A 22,168-nucleotide genomic window follows, 5' to 3' on the forward strand; every position below is an offset into this window, starting at 1 on the left:
GGGGTAAAGGATAATCTCTTCAATAAATGGTGCTGGGAAAACTGTATATTCACATGCAAAGGAATAAAACTGGATGCCTATCTCAGATACTCACAAAAATTAACTCAAAATGAATTATATACCCTTAAATGTAAGCCATCATAAACTTTGAGGGGGAATAAAAAAGAAAAAGAAAAAACTCTTGACCCTGGCTTTGGAAATTATTTGTTTTTATATGAAACCAAAAATATAAGCAACAAAAACAAACTAGTGGAATTATCTCAAAGTAAAAAGTTTCTTCTACACAGCAAAGAAAGTAATCAACAAAATGAAAAGGCAACATAAGGAATGGAAGAAAATACTTGCAAACCAAGTTAAAGGTTAATATTCAAAATATACAAAGAACTTATACAATGAAATAGCAAAAAATAATAACAACAATAATTCTGACTTTAAAATGAGCAGAGGACTTGAATACATGTTTTTCCAAAGATGGCATACAAACTAACAAGTACATTAAAAGGTGCTAAACATCATTAATTATTCAGTTCAGTTCAGTTGCTCAGTCATGTCCAACTCTTTGCAACCCCATGGACTGCAGCACACCAGGCTTCCCTGTCCATCACCAATGTTCAGAACTTGCTCAAACCCATGTCCATCAAGTCAATGATGCCATCCAACCATCTCATCCTCTGTCATCCTATTCTCCTCCTGCCTTCAATCTTTCCCAGCATCAAGGTCTTTTCCACTGAGTTAGTTCTTTACATCAGGTGGCCAAAGGATTGGAGCTTCAGCTTCAGCATCAGTCCTTCCAATAAATATTCAGGACTGATTTCCCTTAGGATTAACTGGTTTGACACTAATCATGAGGGAACTGTACATCAAAACCAGAGGGAGATTATCACCTCACATCTGTTAGGATGACTTTTATCAAAAAGACGAGAACTATTGTTAAAAAGGATGTGAAGAAAAGAGGACTCATTCACTGGCGGAAATGTAAACTGGCACAGCATTATGGAAAACAGTATGAGGTTTCTCAAAAAATTAAAAACAGAATTAGCATATGATCCAGCAATCCTCACTTCTGGATATATCTGAAGGAAATTAAGTCACTATCTCAAAGAGATATCTGCACCCCCATGTTTACTGTAGCATTATCCAATAGCAAAGACATGGAAACAAGTGTCAGTCAACAGATGATGGACAAAGACAATGTGAGACAGATATATATATACATATATATACATATATATAATGGGAAAAGTTATCTGCCATAAAAAGAGGGAAGTCCTGCCATTTGTGAAAATATGGATGAACTTAAGAGTTAGAGAGCTTTATGCAAAGGAAGATAAGTCAGAGAAAGACAAATACTTTGTGATCTCACTTATAAGTGGAATCTAAAAAAGCTGAACTCAGAGAAACAGAGAGTAGAATGGTAGTTGTCAGGGGTTTGGTATGGGGGAAATGGATTGTTGGTCACGGGGTACAAACTTCCACTTATAAGGTAAATAAGTTCTGGGGATCTAATGTATAGCATGGTGACTACAGTTAACAATATTGTATTATATACTTGAAATGTGCTAAGAAAGTAGATCTTAAAAGTTCTTAACACACGAAAAAAGGATATGAGGTGATGAATGTGTTAACTAACCTTGTGATAATCATTTCGTAATATATACATATATCAAATTGTCATGTTATATATTTTATATTTATATAATTTTGTCAATTATACCTCAATAAAGCTAGAGAGGAGAAACCAGGCTTCATGGTCCTTCCAATAATATGACAATAAAAAATTATATTGGTTTAAGAATCTATTATATATAGTATTTTAATATCAGGATTAAGGCTAATCCTCTCTCATCTCTTCCTAATCTCAATGCCTAATACCCTAATAACTCTCTATAGCCTTTTTTAGTCTTAAAAAAAAAAAACTTATCACCTTTAAGTTTCATATTAACCTGAATTCATTTTCTATTAAAATTAAAATAATATAAAATATTTATCAATACTTAAAGATCTATGTTTTAATGTAGATAGTGGCACATGAATGTTCCCATTAAAATTATTTATATTGTATATATACACTTTATATATAAGTTCCTGTGTATGCAAATTTGATAACATAAAAAACCTAAGACTTACTGATACAGATACTCATAATAGTGAGTAATACTCAGTATTACTTCAAATAAATCTAAGCCAGGGTATCACTTCCTTCTTTCTAAACTTAATCGCCAGTGTTAAATTTCAGTTTCATAGAAACCAAAATAAACTTCTTTTCTCTTAGAGTACCAAACTGCAAGATGGATAATTAAGTACCTGATGAGAAATATAATTAACAAAACTATAACACATTAAGTTAATAATTTCAGAGATAAAGAACACCTACCTTATTTTTCTATTATTGTTTAAAAAATAAATCTATATCTCAGGGGATCTTCTGACCACAATTATTTAATAGATTTCTCTTTTTCTTTCTTCCTTATTCTCTCCTCCACACACACATATATATGTGTGTATATATATATATATATATATATATATACACACCAACAACAAACATAAATTCACGCAGATTTCAAAGAAACTAAGTCCCTTTATAAAGGGGGAAAAGTACACTTAGGAGACTCATAAATATAGATATGAGAGTCAGACATGACTTAGTGACTAAACAACAAAGCCACAAACCAGGCGAAAATATTTTTAAATTATATATCTGATAGAGGGTTTATATCCACAATAGATAAGGAACTACCAAAACTTAGTAATTAGAAACAAACAAAGGAAACTAACAAGGAAAAAACAGTCAACATATTTGAATCAATACTTTACCAAAGAAAAGAAATGAATGGCAAATAAGCATAAGAAAATACGTTCAATATCATCAGTCATGAGGGAAATGCAAATTAATTCTATAATGATATCCCACTACACACCTATTCAGTTCAGTTCAGTCACTCAGTCATATCTGACTCTGTGCAACCCCATGAACCCCAGCACGCCAGACCTCCCTGTCCATCACAAACTGCTGGAGCCTACCCAAACCCATGTCCATTGAGTCGGTGATGTCATCCAACCATCTCATTCTCTGTTGTCCCCTTCTCTTCCCACCCTCAATCTTTCCCAGGATCACGGTCTTTTCAAATGAGTCAGCTTTTCGCATCAGGTGGCCAAAGGATTGCAGTTTCAGCTTCAACATCAGTCCTTCCAATTAACACCCCAGACTGATTTCCTTTAGGATGGACTGGCTGGATCTCCTTGCAGTCCAAGGGACTTCTTCTCCAACACCACAGTTCAAAAGCATCAATCCTTCAGCACTCACTTTTCTTTATAGTCCAACTCTCACATCCATACATGACTAGTGGAAAAACCATTGCCTTGACTAGACAGACCTTTGTTGGCAAAGTAATGTCTCTGCTTTTGAATATGCTGTCTAGCTTGGTCATAACTTTCCTTCCAAGGAGCAAGCATCTTTTAATTTCATGGCTGCAGTCACCATCTGCAGTGATTTTGGAGCCCCCAAAAAATAAAGTGTGACACCGTTTCCACTCTTTCCCCATCTATTTCCCATGAAGTGATGGGACCAGATGCCATGATCTTCGTTTTCTGAATGTTGAGCTTTAAGCCAATTTTTTCACTCTCCTCTTTCACTTTCATCAAGAGGCTTTTTAGTTCCTCTTCACTTTCTGCCGTAAGGGTGGTGTCATCTGCATATCTGAGGTTATTGAGATTTGTCCTGGCAATCTTGATTCCAGCTTGTGCTTCCTCCAGCCCAGCGTTTCTCATGATGTATTCTGCATATAAGATAAATAAACAGGGTGACAATATACAGCCTTGAGGTACTCCTTTTCCTATTTGGAACCAGTCTGTTGTTCCCTGTCCAGTTCTAACTGTCGCTTCCTAACCTGAATACAGGTTTCTCAAGAGGCAGGTCAGGTAGTCTGGTTTTCCCATCACCTTCAGAATTTTCCAGTTTATTGTGATCCACATAGTCAAAGGCTTTGGCACAGTCAATAAAGCAGAAATAGATGTTTTTCTGAAATAGATGTTCTCTCTTGCTTTTTCGCTGATCCAGCTACTGCTGCTGCTAAGTCACTTCAGTCGTGTCCGACTCTGTGCGACCCCACAGATGGCAGCCCACCAGGCTCCCCTGTCCCTGGGATTCTCCAGGCAAGAACACTGGAGTGGGTTGCCATTACCTTCTCCAATGCATGAAAGTAAAAAGTGAAAGTGAAGTCACTCAGTCGTATCCGACTCTTAGCGACCCCATGGACTGCAGCCTACCAGGCTCTTCCATCCATGGGATATTCCAGGCAAGAGTACTGGAGTGAGGTGCCATTGCCTTCTCCTGCTGATCAGTGGATGTTCACAATTTGATCTCTGGTTCCTCTGCCTTTTCTAAAACCAGCTTGAACATCAGGAAGTTCACGGTTCACATATTCCTGAAGCCTGCTTAAAGAAGAGCATTACTTTACTAGCATGTAAGATGAGTGCAATTGTGCAGTAGTCTAAGCATTCTTTGGCATTGCCTTTCTTTGGGATTGGAATGAAAACTGACCTTTTCCAGTCCTGTGGCCACTGCTAAGTTTTCCAAATTTGCTGACATATTAAGTGCAGCACTTTCACAACATCATCTTTTAGGATTTGAAATAACTCAACTGGAATTCCATCACCTCTACTAGCTTTGTTCATAGTGATGCACACCTATTAGAACAGCTAAAATTAAAAAGACTGACCACAGCAATCATTTGCAAGGATGCAGAAGATTTGGAACTTACACACTGCTGGTAGGAATGCAGAATGGAATACCCACAAAGGAAAACATTTTGAAAGTTTCTTTAAAAGCTACACATCATGTAATTAACGCCACTGAACTGCACACTTCATTTATTTTATATATATATCTATAAAACCACAATAAAAATGTTTTAAAAATGTTTTAAGTTAAATACACATCTATCATATGATCCACTCATTACACACCTAGGTATTTACCAAAGGAAAGTATCCATATAAAAACTGGTTAATATCCACATAAAGACTTGAATATGAGTATTTCATAACAGCTATATTTGTTATACTCAAAAACTAGAAACTACTCAAATGTTCATTGACAGATTAACAGATAGACAAATTGTGTTATAACCTGATGGTCAAATACTACTGAGCAATAAAGGAATGAACTAGTGACATACAACAAAATAAATGAACCTAAAATGGTTATGCTGAGTGAAGAACACCAGATCAAATATATATATACATATTTCCATGCCAGGATGACTTAATCTGCCCTGTCTTTGAGGATGCCTTATAAGAAGCACAAGCGCAGGCAGCTGCAACGGCAACAAGCATGGCAGAGAGGAGCTACCCCATGTCCGAGGTCAGGGGAAGAAGCCAGGAGGACCCCATGCCCGAGGGGCGGCAGTCAAGAGGAGCTACCCCACGTCCAAGGTCAGGGGCAGCGGCCAAGAGTGCCAGGCTGCAACAGCGCAGGAACAGCCGACAGGAGCTACCCAAGTCCAAGGTCGGGGCGGTGGCCGGGAGGAGCTACCCCATGTCCAAGGAGCGGTGACTGCCCGGGCGCAAGAGGGCCTAGAGGAGCTATCCCATGTTCAAGGCAAGGAGGGGCAGGGTGAGGAGATACCCCTCGTCCAAGGTAAGGAGCAGTGGCTGCGCTTTGCTGGAGCAGCCGTGAAGAGATACCCCACGTCCAAGGTAAGTGAAATCCAAGTAAAACAGTAAGTGTTGCAAGAAGGCATCAGAGGGCAGACACACTGAAACCATACTCACAGAAAACTAGTCAATCTACTCACACTAGGACCACAGCCTTGTCTAACTCAATGAAACTAAGCCATGCTCTGTGGTGCCACCCAAGACAGGCAGGTCATGGTGGAGAGGTCTGACAGAATGTGGTCCACTGGAGAAGGGAATGGCAAACCACTTCAGTATTCTTGCCTTGAGAACCCCATGAACAGTATGAAAAGGCAAAAAGATAGGACACTGAAAGAGGAACTCCCCAGGTCGGTAGGTGCCCAATATGCTAATGGAGATCAGTGGAGAAATAACTCCAGAAAGAATGAAGAGACGGAGCCAAAGCAAAAATAATACCCAGCTATGGATGTGACTGGTGATAGAAGCAAGGTCTGATGCTGTAAAGAGCAATACTGCACAGGAACCTGGAATGTCAGGTCCATGAATCAAGGCAAATTGGAAGCGGTCAAACAGGAGATGGCAAGAGTGAATGTTGACATTCTAGGAATCACCGAACTAAAACGGACTGGAACGGGTGAATTTAACTCAGATGACCATTATATCTACTACTGTGGGGAGGAATCCCTCAGAAGAAATGGAGTAGCCATCTTGGTCAACAAGAGTCCAAAATGCAGTACTTGGATGCAATCTCAAAAACAACAGAATGATCTCCGTTCGTCTCCAAGGCAAACCATTCAATATCACAGTAATCCAAGTCTATGCCCCAATAAGCAATGCTAAAGAAGCTGAACAGTTCCATGAAAACCTATAAGACCTTTCAGAACTAACACCCCCAAAAAATGTCCTTTTCATTATAGGGGACTGGAATGCCAAAGTAGGAAGTCAAGAAACACCTGGAGTAACAGGCAAATTTGGCCTTGGAATGCGGAATGAAGCAGGGCAAAGACTAATAGAGTTTTGCCAAGAAAATGCACTGGTCATAGCAAACACCCTCTTCCAACAACACAAGAGAAGACTCTACACATGGACATCACCAGATGGTCAACACTGAAATCAGACTGATTATATTCTTTGCAGCCAAAGAGGGAGATGCTCTATACAGTCAGCAAAAACAGGACCGGGGGCTGACTGTGGCTCAGATCATGAACTCCTTATTGCCAAATTCAGACTTAAATCGAAGAAAGTAGGGAAAACCACTAGACCATTCAAGTATGACCTAAATCAAATCCCTTATGATTATACAGTGGAAGTGAGAAAATAGATTTATGGGACTATATCTGATAGATAGAGTGCCTGATGAACTATGGACTGAGGTTCGTGATACTGTACAGGAGACAGGGATCAAGACCATCCCCATGGAAAAGAAATGCAGGAAAGCAAAATGGCTGTCTGAGGAGGCCTTACAAATAGCTGTGAAAAGAAGAGAAGCCAAAAGCAAAGGAGAAAAGGAAAGATATAAGCATCTGAATGCAGAGTTCCACAGAATAGCAAGAAGAGATACGAAAGCCTTCCTCAGCGATCAATGCAGAGAAATAGAGGAAAACAACAGAATGGGAAAGACTAGAGATCTCTTCAAGAAAATTAGAGATACCAAGGGAATATTTCCTGCAAAGATGGGCTCGATAAAGGACAGAAACAGTATGGACCTAACAGAAGCAGAAGATATTAAGAAGACGTGGCAAGAATACACAGAAGAACTATATAAAAAAGATCTTCATGACCAAGATAATCACGATGGTGTGATCACTCACCTAGAGCCAGACATCCTGGAATGTGAAGTCAAGTGGGCCTTAGGAAGCATCACTACGAACAAAGCTAGTGGAGGTGATGGAATTCCAGTTGAGCTATTTCAAATTCTGAAAGATGATGCTGTGAAAGTGCTGCACTCAATATGCCAGCAAAGTTGGAAAACTCAGCAGTGGCCACAGGACTGGAAAAGGTCAGTTTTCATTCCAATCCCAAAGAAAGGCAATGCCAAAGAATGCTCAAACTACCGCACTCATCTCACATGCTAGTCAAGTAATGCTCAAAATTCTCCAACCAGGCTCAGCAATACGTGAACTGTGAACCTCCAGATGTTAGAGCTGGTTTTAGAAAAGGCAGAGGAACCAGAGATTAAATTGCCAACATCTGTTGGATCATCGAAAAAGCAAGAGAATTCCAGAAAAACATCTATTTCTGCTTTATTGACTATGCCAAAGCCTTTGACTGTGTGGATCACAAGAAACTGGGGAAAATTCTGAAAGAGATGGGAATACCAGACCACCTGACCTGCCTCTTGAGAAACCTATATTCAGGTCAGGGGGCAACAGTTAGAACTGGACATGGAACAACAGACTGGCTCCAAATAGGAAAAGGAGTACGTCAAGGCTGTATATTGTCACCCTGCTTATTTAACTTATATGCAGAGTACATCATGAGAAACACTGGGCTGGAAGAAGCACAAGCTGGAATCAAGATTGCTGGGAGAAATATCAATAACCACAGATATGCAGATGACACCACCCTTATGGCAGAAAGTGAAAAGCAACTAAAAAGCCTCTTGATGAAAATGAAAGAGAGTGAAAAAGTTGGCTTAAAGCTCAACATTCAGAAAACGAAGATCATGGCATCTGGTCCCATCACTTCATGGCTAATAGATGGGGAAACAGTGGAAACAGTGTCAGACTTTATTTTTCTGGGCTCCAAAATCACTGCAGATAGTGACTGCAGCCATGAAATTAAAAGACGCTTACTCCTTGGAAGAAAAGTTATGACCAAGCTAGACAGCATATTCAAAAGCAGAGACATTACTTTGCCAACAAAGGTCCATCCAGTCAAGGCTATGGTTTCTCCTGTGGTCATGTATGGACGTGAGAGTTTGACTGTGAAGAAAGCTGAGCACTGAAGAATTGATGCTTTTGAACTGTGGTGTTGGAGAAGACTCTTGAGAGTCCCTTGGACTCAAGGAGATCCAACCATTCCATTCTAAAGGAGATCAGTCCTGGGTGTTCTTTGGAAGGAATGATGCTAAAGCTGAAACTCCAGTACTTTGGCCACCTCACACGAAGAGCTGACTCACTGGAAAAGACCCTGATTCTGGGAGGGATTGGGGGCAGGATGAAAAGGGGACGACAGAGGATGTGATGGCTGGATGGCATCACCGACTCCATGGACGTGAGTTTCAGTTAACTCCAGGAGTTGGTGATGGACAGGGAAGCCTGGTATGCTGCAATTTATGGGGTCGCAAAGAGTCAGATACGACTGAGCGACTGAACTGACTGATACACACACACACACACACACACACACACACACACACACACACACATGAAAATTTACTGTACTTTAAATTGTGCAACTTACTGCTGTCGTTGTTGTTTAGTCACTAAGTCATGTCTGACTTTTGGGGACCCCATGGACTGTAGCCCACCAGGCTCTTCTCTATCCCTAGGATTTCCCAGGCAAGAATACTGGAGTGGGTTGCCATTTCCTTCTCCAGGGAATCTTACCAACGCAGGGATAGAACCCATCCATGACTCTTGAGTCTCCTGCATTGGTAGGCAGATTCTTTACCACTGAGCCAATTATTTCTTATCAAGCTATTCCAAAAACATGCCCTCAAAACCATATGCAATGGCCTTGGTCAAGCATTCCAATTCAACACTTTGATAAAAGGGTATGCTTAACAGTTCTATCTGTAAGAGCACTAGCGTAATAGAATATCATTACAGTACGCCAATGTTTCATAGTCCTGGGCAATCAATTAGAGTAATAACCATTCTATTTTATGTGTTTAGTGTCACATTTAGTTTAAAAGAAAAAACCTGAAGTAGGCAGGTTTTGATCTGCCTACCATCCCTATTTTACATGTGAGAAAAACTACAGCCTAGGAAAACTGAGTGATTTACCAAAGGACAAAAAGACAAAAAACGTTGGGAAGAGCAACCGAAACAAGTCCTTACAGTTAGCAAGACCAACATCAAAGGTCCCCTGTCAAAATATAAGGGTTCTTCAGAGATGACTGATAAGCTAACTGGAGTTTTGTGGTAGTAAAAATATCATACTGAATAAATCAAAAATATATTCATGCCAACCAGCATTCCAGGAATTCTTTCCATTATTACAGGTTAGATTTCCCAAGATTCTTTAAAGAATATATTCCATTAAATTGTCCCCACTCTCCCAATAAAATCACCTACAAAAGCAGAATTATCTCTACCTGAGCAATGGGTAAGATTTAAAATTCCCTTAAGAAGTCAAAACCACAAATCTAGGCTTCATGCAAGTCTGGGATTTATATTATTCTTGCAGCTTTGGAACCCCCAAACTAAAAATCAATTTTTAAAATCGACACTGGACCAATGATAAAACTCAAATTCTCTGTAAAATTTTCCTTAAAGATTTTTCTAGAAATGAAATTTACATTCATTCAAATTAAAAACTTAATAGACACACTGGACAGCAGATCAGATAGAACTGAAGAAGGAAGTACCAAGAAGACAGATCTGAGGAAATTACCTCAATTCAGGGGGGAAAAAAAGATAAATGGATAGAAAGTGAGTGAGCTCTCTTTAGGAGACAGAATGAGAAGATCCAATAAATACAATAACATGGTATCCAAAACAGAAAATAAAGATAGTAGAGACTCAAAATTCAAGGAGATGATGGTTGAGAATTTTCAGAACTGATGAGAGGCACAAATCCTCACCTAGAACCAGTCCAACAAACAGACACATCACAGTGAAACTACAGATTACCAAAAAATAAACTTTGAAAGAAACCAATTAAATAGGCAGATTAACCACAAAAGAACAACTAGACGGAATATAAGCTCTCAGCAACAGAGACCAGAAGACAACAGAAAAGTATATTCACAGTGTAAGGGAAAAGAAACGTCAACTAAAACTCTCAACTCAGTTAAAATATTATTCGAGGGGCTTCCCTGGTGGTCCAGTGGTTAAGAATCCGTTTCACAATGCAATGGACACCTGGTCAATCCCTGGTCTGGGAAGAGCCCATGTGCCACGGAGCAACTAAGCCTGTGTGCCACAACAACTGATCCCACACTCCCGAGTCCAGGAGCTGCAACTACTGAAAGCCGCGCGCACCGAGAGCCTGTGCTCCACGAGGGAAGGCACTACAACAAGAAGCCCACGCACTGCAAGGAAGAGCAGCCCTCACTCACCACAGCCAGAGAAAGCCTATGTGCAGCAGTGAGGACCCACCGTACCCAAAAAATACGTAAATCTTAATCACATTTATATACACATACACAGATTACTGTAATACACAGATTAGCTATTAGAAGAGACTTCAAAGATTGCTTGATCTATATTAAAAAATTAATAGCATTTGAATACTTTTATAATACAAAATATTAGGAAAAAGCAATAAAAAAGAAATTAGAAAAGCAATTTTTAAATGATAGCATCTATAGTAGAAATAAAAATAAATTATCCAGGAATAAATCTAACAAAAGCTACACAATTCATGGAGGAAATTACTTTACTTACAGAAAAAACAATTTGGATTACTCTCATGGTTAGGCAGATTTAATACTACTCAACAAAGTGTGTTTTCTACTGAAAAGAATTCCACTGCATGATTAAACCACAGTTTACTAATCTCATTGCTTCTATTTTTTTTCCTATTACAAATAGTATAATGAACATCCTTCTAGAGCCTCCTTCTGCAGTGCCCTAAAATGTAATGTGATTCCAATAAATAACTAACAGAATTTTCCACAGAACTTGACAAGATGACCCTGAAATTGAAACGAAAAAGTTGGGACCAAGTATAGCCAAAATTCTTTTGAAGAACAATAAGGAAAATCTTGCCATATTGAGATTTATTCTAATGTTATAATAATTAAAACAGTATGATATTGTTACAAGAGACATACCAATACAAGGGTTTAAGACATATACAGGAAACTGATACAAGATCTGTCATATAGCGGCAGTGAGATCAATGAAGAAAAAAATGATTGTTTAATAAATGGTGCCAGATATTGACAGTGGTCAAGACATGAAAGTAACCTGAATGTCCACTGACAAATGAATAGATGAAGAAGATGTGGTATGCGCAATGCCATATTACTCAGCCACTAAAAATGGTGAAATAATGCCATCAGCAGCAACACAGATGGACCTAGACACTATCATACCAAGTGAAGAAAGACAAATAGCATATGAAATCATTTATTTGTAGAAACTAAAGACAAAAAATAATACAGATGTACTTATTAACAAAAGAAAAACAAATTCACAGACTTAGAGAATGAACCTGTGGTTACCAGAGTTGGGGGCGGGGTGGAAGGGGGGCATTTGGGGAGTTCGGGACTGACAGGAATACACTGTTATATTTAAAATAGAAAACCACACAAATGTCCACTCTAGTCTGTATTATTTGTGTCTTTTTAAAGTAATCCTCTTTACCTTTCTTTTAAAAAATGCTTATAGCTTTTTTTTAAATCTAATTGAGGGTAACTGTGTTTTATTTTATCTTATTTACTTATTTATTTTTGGCTGTGCCGGGTCCTTGCTGCTGTGCGGGCCCATCCATGCTCAGCAACAAGAGAAGCCACCACAATGAGAAGCTCACACAGCATAACTAGAGAGCGGCCCCTGCTCTCCACAGCTAGAGAAAAGCCTGCAGTTCACAAAAGAAGACATTAAATGGCCTAAAAACATGTGAAAACATGCTTGTTTATATCCAACAGACTGGCAAAATTTTTCAAATATATTCTTTATTTTCTTAATGTATCAGCAACTCTTGATAAATAGAAAAACGGGAACTCAAATTCCTGGTGGAAGAGTAACTGGAAGTAAATTGGATAAAGCAATGGAAATCAATTCTCAGCTATCTAGTAAGGTGTGCTGAAGAACGCACAGCCTATGATCCAGCAATCCCTCTCCTCAGACTCCAGCCTAAAAAAAGTTCTGGTATATCTACACAAAGAGACACATACAAAGATGTTCACTGAAGCCCTTTCGGAAACAATGAAAAATGTAAACAATCTAACTGCCCCCTCAGCAAAGAAAAAGATAAGCAAACTATGGTTTAATCATACTATAGAATGTTTAATAACAATTAGAAATTAATAAACTAGTCTATTTTAGTAACATAGTAAATGAACAAGGCAAGATGAAGAAGGATTAATAGAAAATAATTTATGTCAATTTTCCATACTAAAAGAATTATACACACATATATAGTTTAAATGTAGTACATTTAAGCAAATGTAAAACATATTGAATAAATATAAAAGTAAAACATGCATGCATATGACACAGGAATTTCAGGATAATGGTAATTCTTAGGGAGGAAAAGATATAGAGAGAAGAGGATCTTTCATTTTTTTGACTGAAAAAAGCTCTAAGGCAAATTTAACAAAGTTGACCTCTATTAATCTTAATGGTGAGTATAAAAGTACTTGTTATATTTTTATACTTTTATGTATATTGAAAATGGTTCATAGCTGAAAATAGTTTTAGACTTTAATATGAAATACAAATTAGAAAAAAATTACAATTTAACCAGACTTCCACACTGCTGTTGTACTTAAACCTCATAACAATAAAGATGACTAGAAATTACACTCAGCTCAAGTAGAATCTTCTCCACTAAGCAGAATCTGTCTACATTATTTCTAGTAAATTAGCAATGACAAAAAGTACAATGAACACAGAACAGAGGACAAAGATTTCTTTAACTCTTCTTCCTCCAAGCTCTTAGTACAGGAGGAGTGTTGTGCTCCTTTGTTTGAATTTGTGACTTGAGTTAGATGGATACTGCTATGGAGAAAATTCCAGATTCACAGGGAAGAAAATTTCACAAGAAATCCATGTAAATACACAAATAAAACTCTGAATATGAGCAAAGAAAACACAAATAAAAGAGATACATATGGCAAGGTCCTCATCATAAAATCTTTATTGAAAGTTTGCTATTTGTAGGGATAGAAACTAAAAATGAAAAAAAACAACTGTTAATTCAGAAAATCAAATCCTGCAGTATGGTTTCACACTGTATGTATGCTATAGGAGTGCTGCCCTTACACATGAGCTTGACAGTAAAAATAAAACTTGCAACCGGACTTTGCAGCACAGGATACAAACTGAGACTTCAAGGACAGGAATACAAACAGTGAACTAAAATTAAAAAAAAGTAACAGAGAGGGTCCTACTGCAATGGAGACAATAAAGCTGGCAATGTACGTAGAGGCCATGTTGTGGAAAACACTGACGCCAGGCTAAAGGCTTCAGACATTAGCCTATAAAATATGAGAAGTTACTGTAAGCAAAGTTGTGACATATGTGAAGCATAATTCTGTATGAGTGAAGGTCAGACTGAACTGTGAAATTATTACAGGCAGGAAAGTAGTAATTATCATGGAATAGATTATTATGTCATGAAGTCTTGGCCTAAGGTAACAGCAGAGAATGAAAAGAACAAATCTAAGAGAAAACAAAGGAACAGGTCTTAGTATCAAGCATGTGAGGAGAGGAAAAGGAAAGAATCAATAATGATACAAGCAGACACTGTTAGATATCCACCCAAAATCCACTCCTCTGTTTTTCCCCAGCCATGAGACAACAAAGACAAAATAAAAACAAACTGAGTGATGAAACAAAAGTTTATAAAAAGACAGTGTCCCTGTAACACTGAACTAGTCCTGAGATGCAAAACAATAAATGCTTCAAAGTTTAAGCCGCTAATAGCTGGGATTTCTGACAAGGAGGGAAAATTAAACTAATTTAAACAAAAAGAAAGAAAAGGAAAATCTTTTTTGGAGAGATATACAGCTGATTCAGTTTTCGACATGCTGACATTAAGGTAATGGAAGGGTAGTCAAGTGGACAAAATTTTCCAAACTGGTATGACTCAAAAATAATAGCTTCCTAGATTTAATCAATGAATCTCTGATTATTCAAATTTACAGATTTCTTTACCTCAGGATTTTTTTAAAATGTTATACATTGCAGATAGCCAAAAATACACAACATGTAATATTTCCCAAGTTTGTCTGACCACAGTACACCCCTCAGTAGATCTCTGTAAAACATGTCTAGAGATATAGGTATAAGTAAGTATAGCTGATCCTTGAAACTTTGAGTATTCTAGAAAGAACTCAGTAATATATGAAAGGATAACACAATTAGAGTATTACCATTTTGTAGCCCCTAATGAAATAATGGATCTAGACAGTGATAGTCAATAGCTGCAAAAATCTTTGACATGATATGGAGCTTTACGACATATGGATTGGGCTGACAAACCTGAACACGCTGATCAGCCTCACATTTACTCAAGAAGGGACCAGCAGATATTCTGTGACTCCTGCTACAATTCAACAGGAAGTATGACACCATTATAAAGTTTTCTTGCACCACCTCTCCAAAAACAGAACCTAAAATTTGATCAAGACTCTAGATCCAGCTACCAGTTTACAGGAAATAATGGGCACAGGAACAAGTTAAATATCACAGAGCTGCAATCATTAAATCCCAGAACGTTGATTTCTTCAACTAATAAATTCAAAGAAGGAAAAAAGAGTGGAGAAAACTATAAATTAAGATTCTTCTAAGAACTGGAAACCAAGTACAATAGTAGAACTCTGCATCCTAATCCTAATTCAACCCTAAGAAATCATTTATGAGACAAGTGGGAAAATCTGAACACTCACTGGATAGCTGAAGATATTAAAAAATAACTATGAATATTTTAGTACTATAATTGTGGTAACAGTACTACAATCCTTTGTGATAAAATACACATAAAATTTATCATTTTAACCATTTTAAGTGGTTTTAAGGATATTCACATTATTATGCAACCATCACCACCATACAACTCAAGAACATTTTTATCTTCCCAAACTGAAACTCTACCCATTAAACAACTCCTCACTTCCATCTTGCCAAGCCCCTGGCAACCACCATTCTACTTTCTCTCTTGGTAATTAAACGACTGCAAGAACTTCATATAAATAGGATCATACAATATTTGTCTTTTTATGGCAGGTTTATTCATTTAGCATAAGATTTTCAAGGTTCATCTATATTGTAGCTCGTGTCTGAATGTCACTCCTTGTAAAGGCTGAATGATATTCTTTCTTATGAATATACCATGTTTTGTTTATCCATTCATCTGTCAATAAACATTTGGGTTCTATTTTATTTTTAAGGGTTCATATCTCTTTACTGAAATACAGAAATATTTATAAGCTGAACTGTAAGATAGCTGAGATTTGCTTCAAAATACTTCAGTGTGGGAGGAGAGGGCAGTGGGGGAAGGGATAACAGATGAAAAAGATATCATTTCTCACTTATCAGATTAACAAAGATCAGAAAAACTGGTAACACCATATATACTGGCCAAGATGTTGGGAAACATGGTCTTTCATACATTATTGGTAAAAGTATAAATTAATTTCTTTGGAGGGCGCTATCAAAGTTTAAAATGCACATTTCCATTAACCAAGATATTACTTCAGGGAGTTTATCTTCACACATATACTCACACATACACAAAGACGTGTATACAAGAATACTGACTATGGTTATGCTTATATTAAGCCCAAGACTTAATTTACATGTCTATCCGTAGTGAACTGACTGAATAAATTACAGTAAAATACAAAAATATCAAAATGCAATAGATTACAATTTAAAAAGAAAATCAAATTGTTCTCCATGTACTAATAAGAGACAGTTTCAATAAGTATGTTCGGGGGAAAAGCAAGGTACAGAGAGCGTAACACTATTCATCCAGACATCCACGGCTTCAATTCCTAGCACTCAGTTCAGTTCAGTCACTCAGTCATGTCCAACTCTTTGCGACCCCATGAACCACAGGACACCAGGCCTCCCTGTTCATCACCAACTACCGGAGTCTACCCAAACCCATGTCCATTTAAGTCGGCGATGCCATCCAACCATCTCATCCTCTGTCGTCCCCTTTTCCTCTGCCCTCAATCTTTCCCAGCATCAGGGTGTTTTCAAATGAGTCAGCTCTTCGCATCAGGTGGCCAAAGTATTTCTAGCACTGCCACACACCAAATAACCTAAAAACTTTCCACAACAAAACATCTAGAAATGCTGAATAAATTATAAGTAAAATCTTTTCAGTTATAATTAAGTTAAATTATAATTTGAGTTATAATTTAGTTACAATTAAGCTCCAAAGAAAGGGAAATCTCTCACTGAGAAGTGGGATGGAGCAAAGAGGAAACTTTACTTTTTACTTTATCCACCTATTTTTATGTTATAATCAGTAAGTATTACTTTTGAAATTGAAAAATAATAACAATTTCTGAAGCACACTGAAAAAAGATGCTTTGGTTGGTATGTCATATTTTTGAATGAAAATCATAGGAAGTTGTTCCCTTAAAAGAGTCTTTTAAGGGTAGAAGAATGGGGATAGTAGTACTGCCTCAGATTCAAACTGGCACACCATAAACCCTGTATGCCAGGGTGGAATGAAGTCAGCTTTTTATAGCTGAAATAAAATTTTTTATTCACCACTGTCTGCACAAATCGTTGAAAATAAAATTTCTTCTCCTAAAAAAAAAAGATGCTGTGGATTTAATAATCCATGCCACCTCCTGAATAACTAAAGCAATGTGACTTCAGGGTAAACTTTAAGGTAAAACAGTCACTAGTTTATCCAATTTAATTCAACACATACTATCTACCTTGTAAGCAAGCGCAAAAGCCTTTGAATAATAATAGCAAGATGAATTTTTTAATTTTTAAAGAGTTTAAAATCTGTAGGAAGAATAAGGAAGGTAGCAAAAAAAAATCTGTAATGCAAAATAGAATATGAAAACAGTCATCCTCTGCATCAAAATTTGAAAACTAAATGTTTAAAATTCTAATTTCCGGTTTGTAACATCAGAACCCCAAACCAGTCAAACATTATTTTATATTTTCCATTACTATTCTTAAAATTTATTTATCTTTAAAATTTTTACTTAAATTTCTTTTTATTTATTTATTTTTTGGACATGCTGCAAAGCTCGGAATCTTAGTTCCCTGACCAGGGATTAAACTCACACCTCTAGCATTGGAAGCAGGAAGTCCAAAGACACAATTACTAATACACAATTTCTATAGGCTTTGTAATCTCTTCCCACAAATGAATTCTCAGCTGTTTTCTTCCTTTGATTTGTATACCTGTTAATATGCCACATTTATTACTACTAATCAAAGAATACTCAATCCTCCTTGCATATTTCTATAATTATAAATCTGAAAATTAAACAGTAATACAGGTTGTAATGGACCAAATATTTGATTCTTCCCATCTCCAATCATACAACATCCTACCCAAAACAGTCAGACACTTGGGGAAAGGATTAAGGCACAGCAGGGTTTTTCTTTTATTAAGAACAAGATACAGAGAACAATAGAATCCTTCCTTTAAAATTTACTGAATACGATATACAAACTTCTATGACAATTAAAATAACAAACACCACCAAAATCAACACATCTTCGATCTTTAGCAACCAAAAATATTTTTAAGAAATATCAAACACTGAAAAAAGTTACATTCCATCCATGTGAGGGTAGTCCAGCTTTGCCCACCAGGAATTTTTTAATGATTCCCAGTTCTAAAAAGATTCTAGAGGCAGCCTTTCAACCTGCACCACTGGTTAACATCCTGTGTCTCTCAAGGCAGTAATTAGGTGCATAGCCCAAAAGAATTATCCTGTCCAACCCAAAGAGTTGTAAAAATTTCAGAATAATCTCATGGCCGTATTATTGTTTATTGTTCACTCTTGCCCGTCATGAAACGGCATGGCAACTGCTGGCATGTACAGACACTAGCCATGCATTTTAGACAGACAATAATAATTTTAGTACTATAGATCCCCTGGAGAAGGACAGGGCAACCCACTCCAGTATTCTTGCCTGGAGAATCCCATGGACAGAGGAGCCTGGTGGGCTACAGTCCATAGCGTCGCAGAGTCAGACACGACTGAGCACACACGCGTGTATCATCTCGTAAGGGGAGGCTTGCCTGATTAGGGGAAAGATAAGAATCTACAAGATGTCAGTAAAGGCAAATGCTATGAGGTTAAGCTATGGACCGGCTGCAGACCAGATGCCCTAAAACTGTACAAGGACCTTGAAAGCAACTCACTGAGATATTTCTGCTCCCACAATGAAGCATCACAATGAGAGATCAGATATGCATCTCATCCAAATGAACCTGATAATTATGCCCCTTGGTTCTAAAATTCAGGAAAGAATCAATATTATCTTCTACTTTATGTACTCTGCAGGTTTCTTAAATGTTAACCTTGACTAAGAAGTAAAAATGTCTAATTATCTGTTCCAATTCCTCTGTTTTGAAATCCCTCTTAAATGTTTTTAACAGGTAAGATTTTAAAAAGAAAAAAAGGAGTAACTAAGAATGGCATATTTTAAAAAAAGAACACAGTAACGAATGAAAGTACCAATAAGAATGTTATTTGTAAAGGCAATAGAATGGTGAAGCTGTCAGGCTCTGGCATAAAGACGCACAGCCAACTACTTGTGTAATCCTGAGCGAGTGTCTTAAACCCTGTGCCCTACTTTCCTCTTCTGTACAATGGGGATAATGAGTAACAGTCTTGGAGTTATTGATTAAATCAGCTAATCATGTAAAGCAGGTTTTAATATTTGATCATTATTTTCCAAACAGGTGGATAAAAATTCAAAATTTTAATAGCATTCTGTTGATGAGGCTGTTGTGAAACAGTCACGTGCTCTGCTTACTACTAAGCCTTATGCGGGGCAATCTGGAAATTTCACTTTATTTATACCATTGATACTCTTGCACAGGTGTGAAAAGAAGGTATATCAGCTTGTAATTTCATACTGGAACCAAAATGTCCATCAAAAGTGATGACTAAGAATGGCAAATTTATGACATGAAACACTATGCAGACTTTTTTTAACAGAGTACACTGATTTACTGACATAAACCTCTTAAGTGAAAAATGCAAGATGCATAGACTAATGTATACGATATAAAGAGATTGAAAAATCAAAATACATATTCACCCTTGTTTTCACACTAAGAGAAACTAAAAGCGACGGAAAGAATCTGGACAGACAGGAGACAGGATGAGAGGGAAACTTAAAACTGTGTATATTTTTGTTTTTTTGCTTTTTTAGCTAAAAAAATTTTACCCATTCAATTATCAATTTTGAAAGTATTTTTTAAGTGTTAGGCACACACTCTAAAGTTAGCAAATGTTAGCTGCAATTATTACTATTGTCGTCAGCAGCAGCAGAATTACAAGTATTACCATTATTAGCAAGCTCCTTTCTGAAGCTTTTTCTTACTCCCTCTGCACAGAAGCCTCCTCTAACTAACTCCCAGACTGTTTAAGGAACTTACCATTTTCTACTCTTGCATAAGCTGCTTAAGACATAGGTCATGTATCTACCTAATAGATACAAACATCTTGCAGTAACAGTAACCTACAGGTAATGGTAACCTACTCCAAGGAAAACAGAGACCATTGCTAAAGGGATTATACTCTACCATTAATTATAAGTCCTGAAAATCGAAAAACTTGAATAACTGGATTTGCTAACATTCTTTCAGATACTACCCAACCAAAAAGCTCTCTTTGAGCTTTTTTCTTCTCACAGGACTTCCCCAGACATCATGTCCCAAGCCAAGACACAACATGTACCAACTCTTTAACTCCCTGCAATCTCTGAAACGTCTTTTGGCAAATCCCAACACCCTGGTACAACACTCCTATCGAAAAAGCATCTGTTGAGTGTTTCCTTTTAGATAGAGGTTCGCGTATTAGTCCGTGAATAAAGTGCCCTTTTAACTAGAGAAGACCTAGCACTTGATTCCTAATTCGCTCAGTGTGTTGTTTGTTCTGGTGTGGAGGGTATTCTATAACTGACTGCTCGCTCAGTAGCTCAATTCTAGCTGTCATTCCAGCACACCAAATACTCCACTGACAGCTCAACAGTCACTTTTCATTCAGGCCCCTCCCCTTCCCTCCCCTCTCAACCCCCATCAGCTCAGGAGCTCCTTCCCTACACTGACATACTGACAGTTCAGAAGCCCCTTTCCACAAGCTGTCCTCCGCTGCAGCTGCAAGACCACTTCCCCCACTCTCATCATCCCGCGACCCAATTTAGTCCCCAATATCATCGCTCTCCCAAATAATCCAAATCACATCATCAGTTTCTTCCCAAGAAACGGGCGGCTCTAAAGCCTTCCCCAGCAAGTACACAATTGACAGCTCGACACCAGATTCCTGAAGAATCCTTTCCTCTTCCCTCCGCTCCTACTCTAGGCACTGGCTCTTTTCTCGCAATCACTCGTTCGCCCCGGCTACCCCGAAATTCCCAGCCTCGTTCTCTAAATACGCTCTCCGCTCTCCCCTCCTCCCCATCCCCTTTCCACCGCTGACAGCTCAGTCACTTCCATCCCCATGTGGCTGCACCTTCCCCCACTTCTTTCTCCTGACAGCTCGGAGTCGGCTCCGAGCTTCCCCTCCCCGAGGCCTCTCCAGACTCGGCCTGGGCAATCCCGCGGTGTCCCCCGCCCCGGGGAAAGGCTCCACTCACCCACTCTCCCGCATCACGTTGCTGTCTCCGCAGTCGCAGGCACCCCCGGCCTGGCTACGGAACATGTTGAAGTCGTGTCCGGTGTGGTCACCCTGGTGGAAGCACTCGGCGCAAAGCGACATGCAGGGGGAGATGCCGCACGTCCGGCAGCGGTAGGCCACGAAGTTGGCTGTCCAGACCAGGCCGCATAGCGCCGCGGGGTCGTAGGCCCGCACCGCCGCGCAGAACTCGTCGTAGCCTCCGCCGCCCGCCAGAAGGCACTTACACCACTCCAGAGCCTCCTCCTCGGCCGCCCCCGGACCGCCCCCGCCGCCGGCCGCCGCCGCCTCCTCGCCGTCCGCAGCCGCTGCCAGCGGCCGCTCGGCGCTCAGCACCCGCTCCAGCAGCGCCTGCAGCTCCTCAGCACCTGCCCGGTTGTCCGGCCGGCTGAGGGCCGCTTTCAGGTGCGCGGCGGTGGCTGCTTTGTCCAGGGCCAGGCCGGGAGCAGGCACCTCGGCTTGGGGTGGCTGCGGCCCCCCGACGGCCGCAGCGGCCGCCGCCGCCATGATGAGAGCTCAGAATTTGGAGAGTCCAGGGCCGGCGGCTCCTCCCGGGAGGGTGGGGGAATTGACTGCTGCGATTGCTCGGTCCGCCCAACTCTCGCGATACCCCGGGGCTGCCGCGCACCTCCGCCTGCGTCGCCGCCCATGCACACGCCCCCTCCCGCTGGGGTGCGGGCTTCCCGACCCTCTAGTCTGGGACAGTCCTCCCGTTTCTTTCTTCAGCCTTTTGGCTCTCTTGTAGTTGAAAACCACTAAAAGAAGGGACTCTCCTTCTTTAAAAATTTGATATGGGTAATATAGAAAACCTTTAATATGGACCTTTTTTCCCTTTATTTACCTGAACTATAAAAG

General features: G+C 39.0%; 1 protein-coding gene across 1 annotated transcript in view; it reads right to left on the reverse strand.

The window, feature by feature from the left end:
* The window catches only part of UBR3 (ubiquitin protein ligase E3 component n-recognin 3), a 199,405-nt gene extending 177,585 nt beyond the window's left edge, over positions 1–21,820 (reverse strand). Inside the window, exon 1 of the mRNA XM_052658353.1 lies at positions 21,276–21,820. Within this exon, the coding sequence (XP_052514313.1) occupies positions 21,276–21,820 (545 nt within the window). The remainder of the gene's footprint in view (positions 1–21,275) is intronic.
* Positions 21,821–22,168: the final 348 nt, after the last annotated feature.

Source organism: Budorcas taxicolor, chromosome 2 (assembly GCF_023091745.1).
Source record: "Budorcas taxicolor isolate Tak-1 chromosome 2, Takin1.1, whole genome shotgun sequence".
NCBI classification, from domain to species: Eukaryota; Metazoa; Chordata; class Mammalia; order Artiodactyla; family Bovidae; genus Budorcas; species Budorcas taxicolor.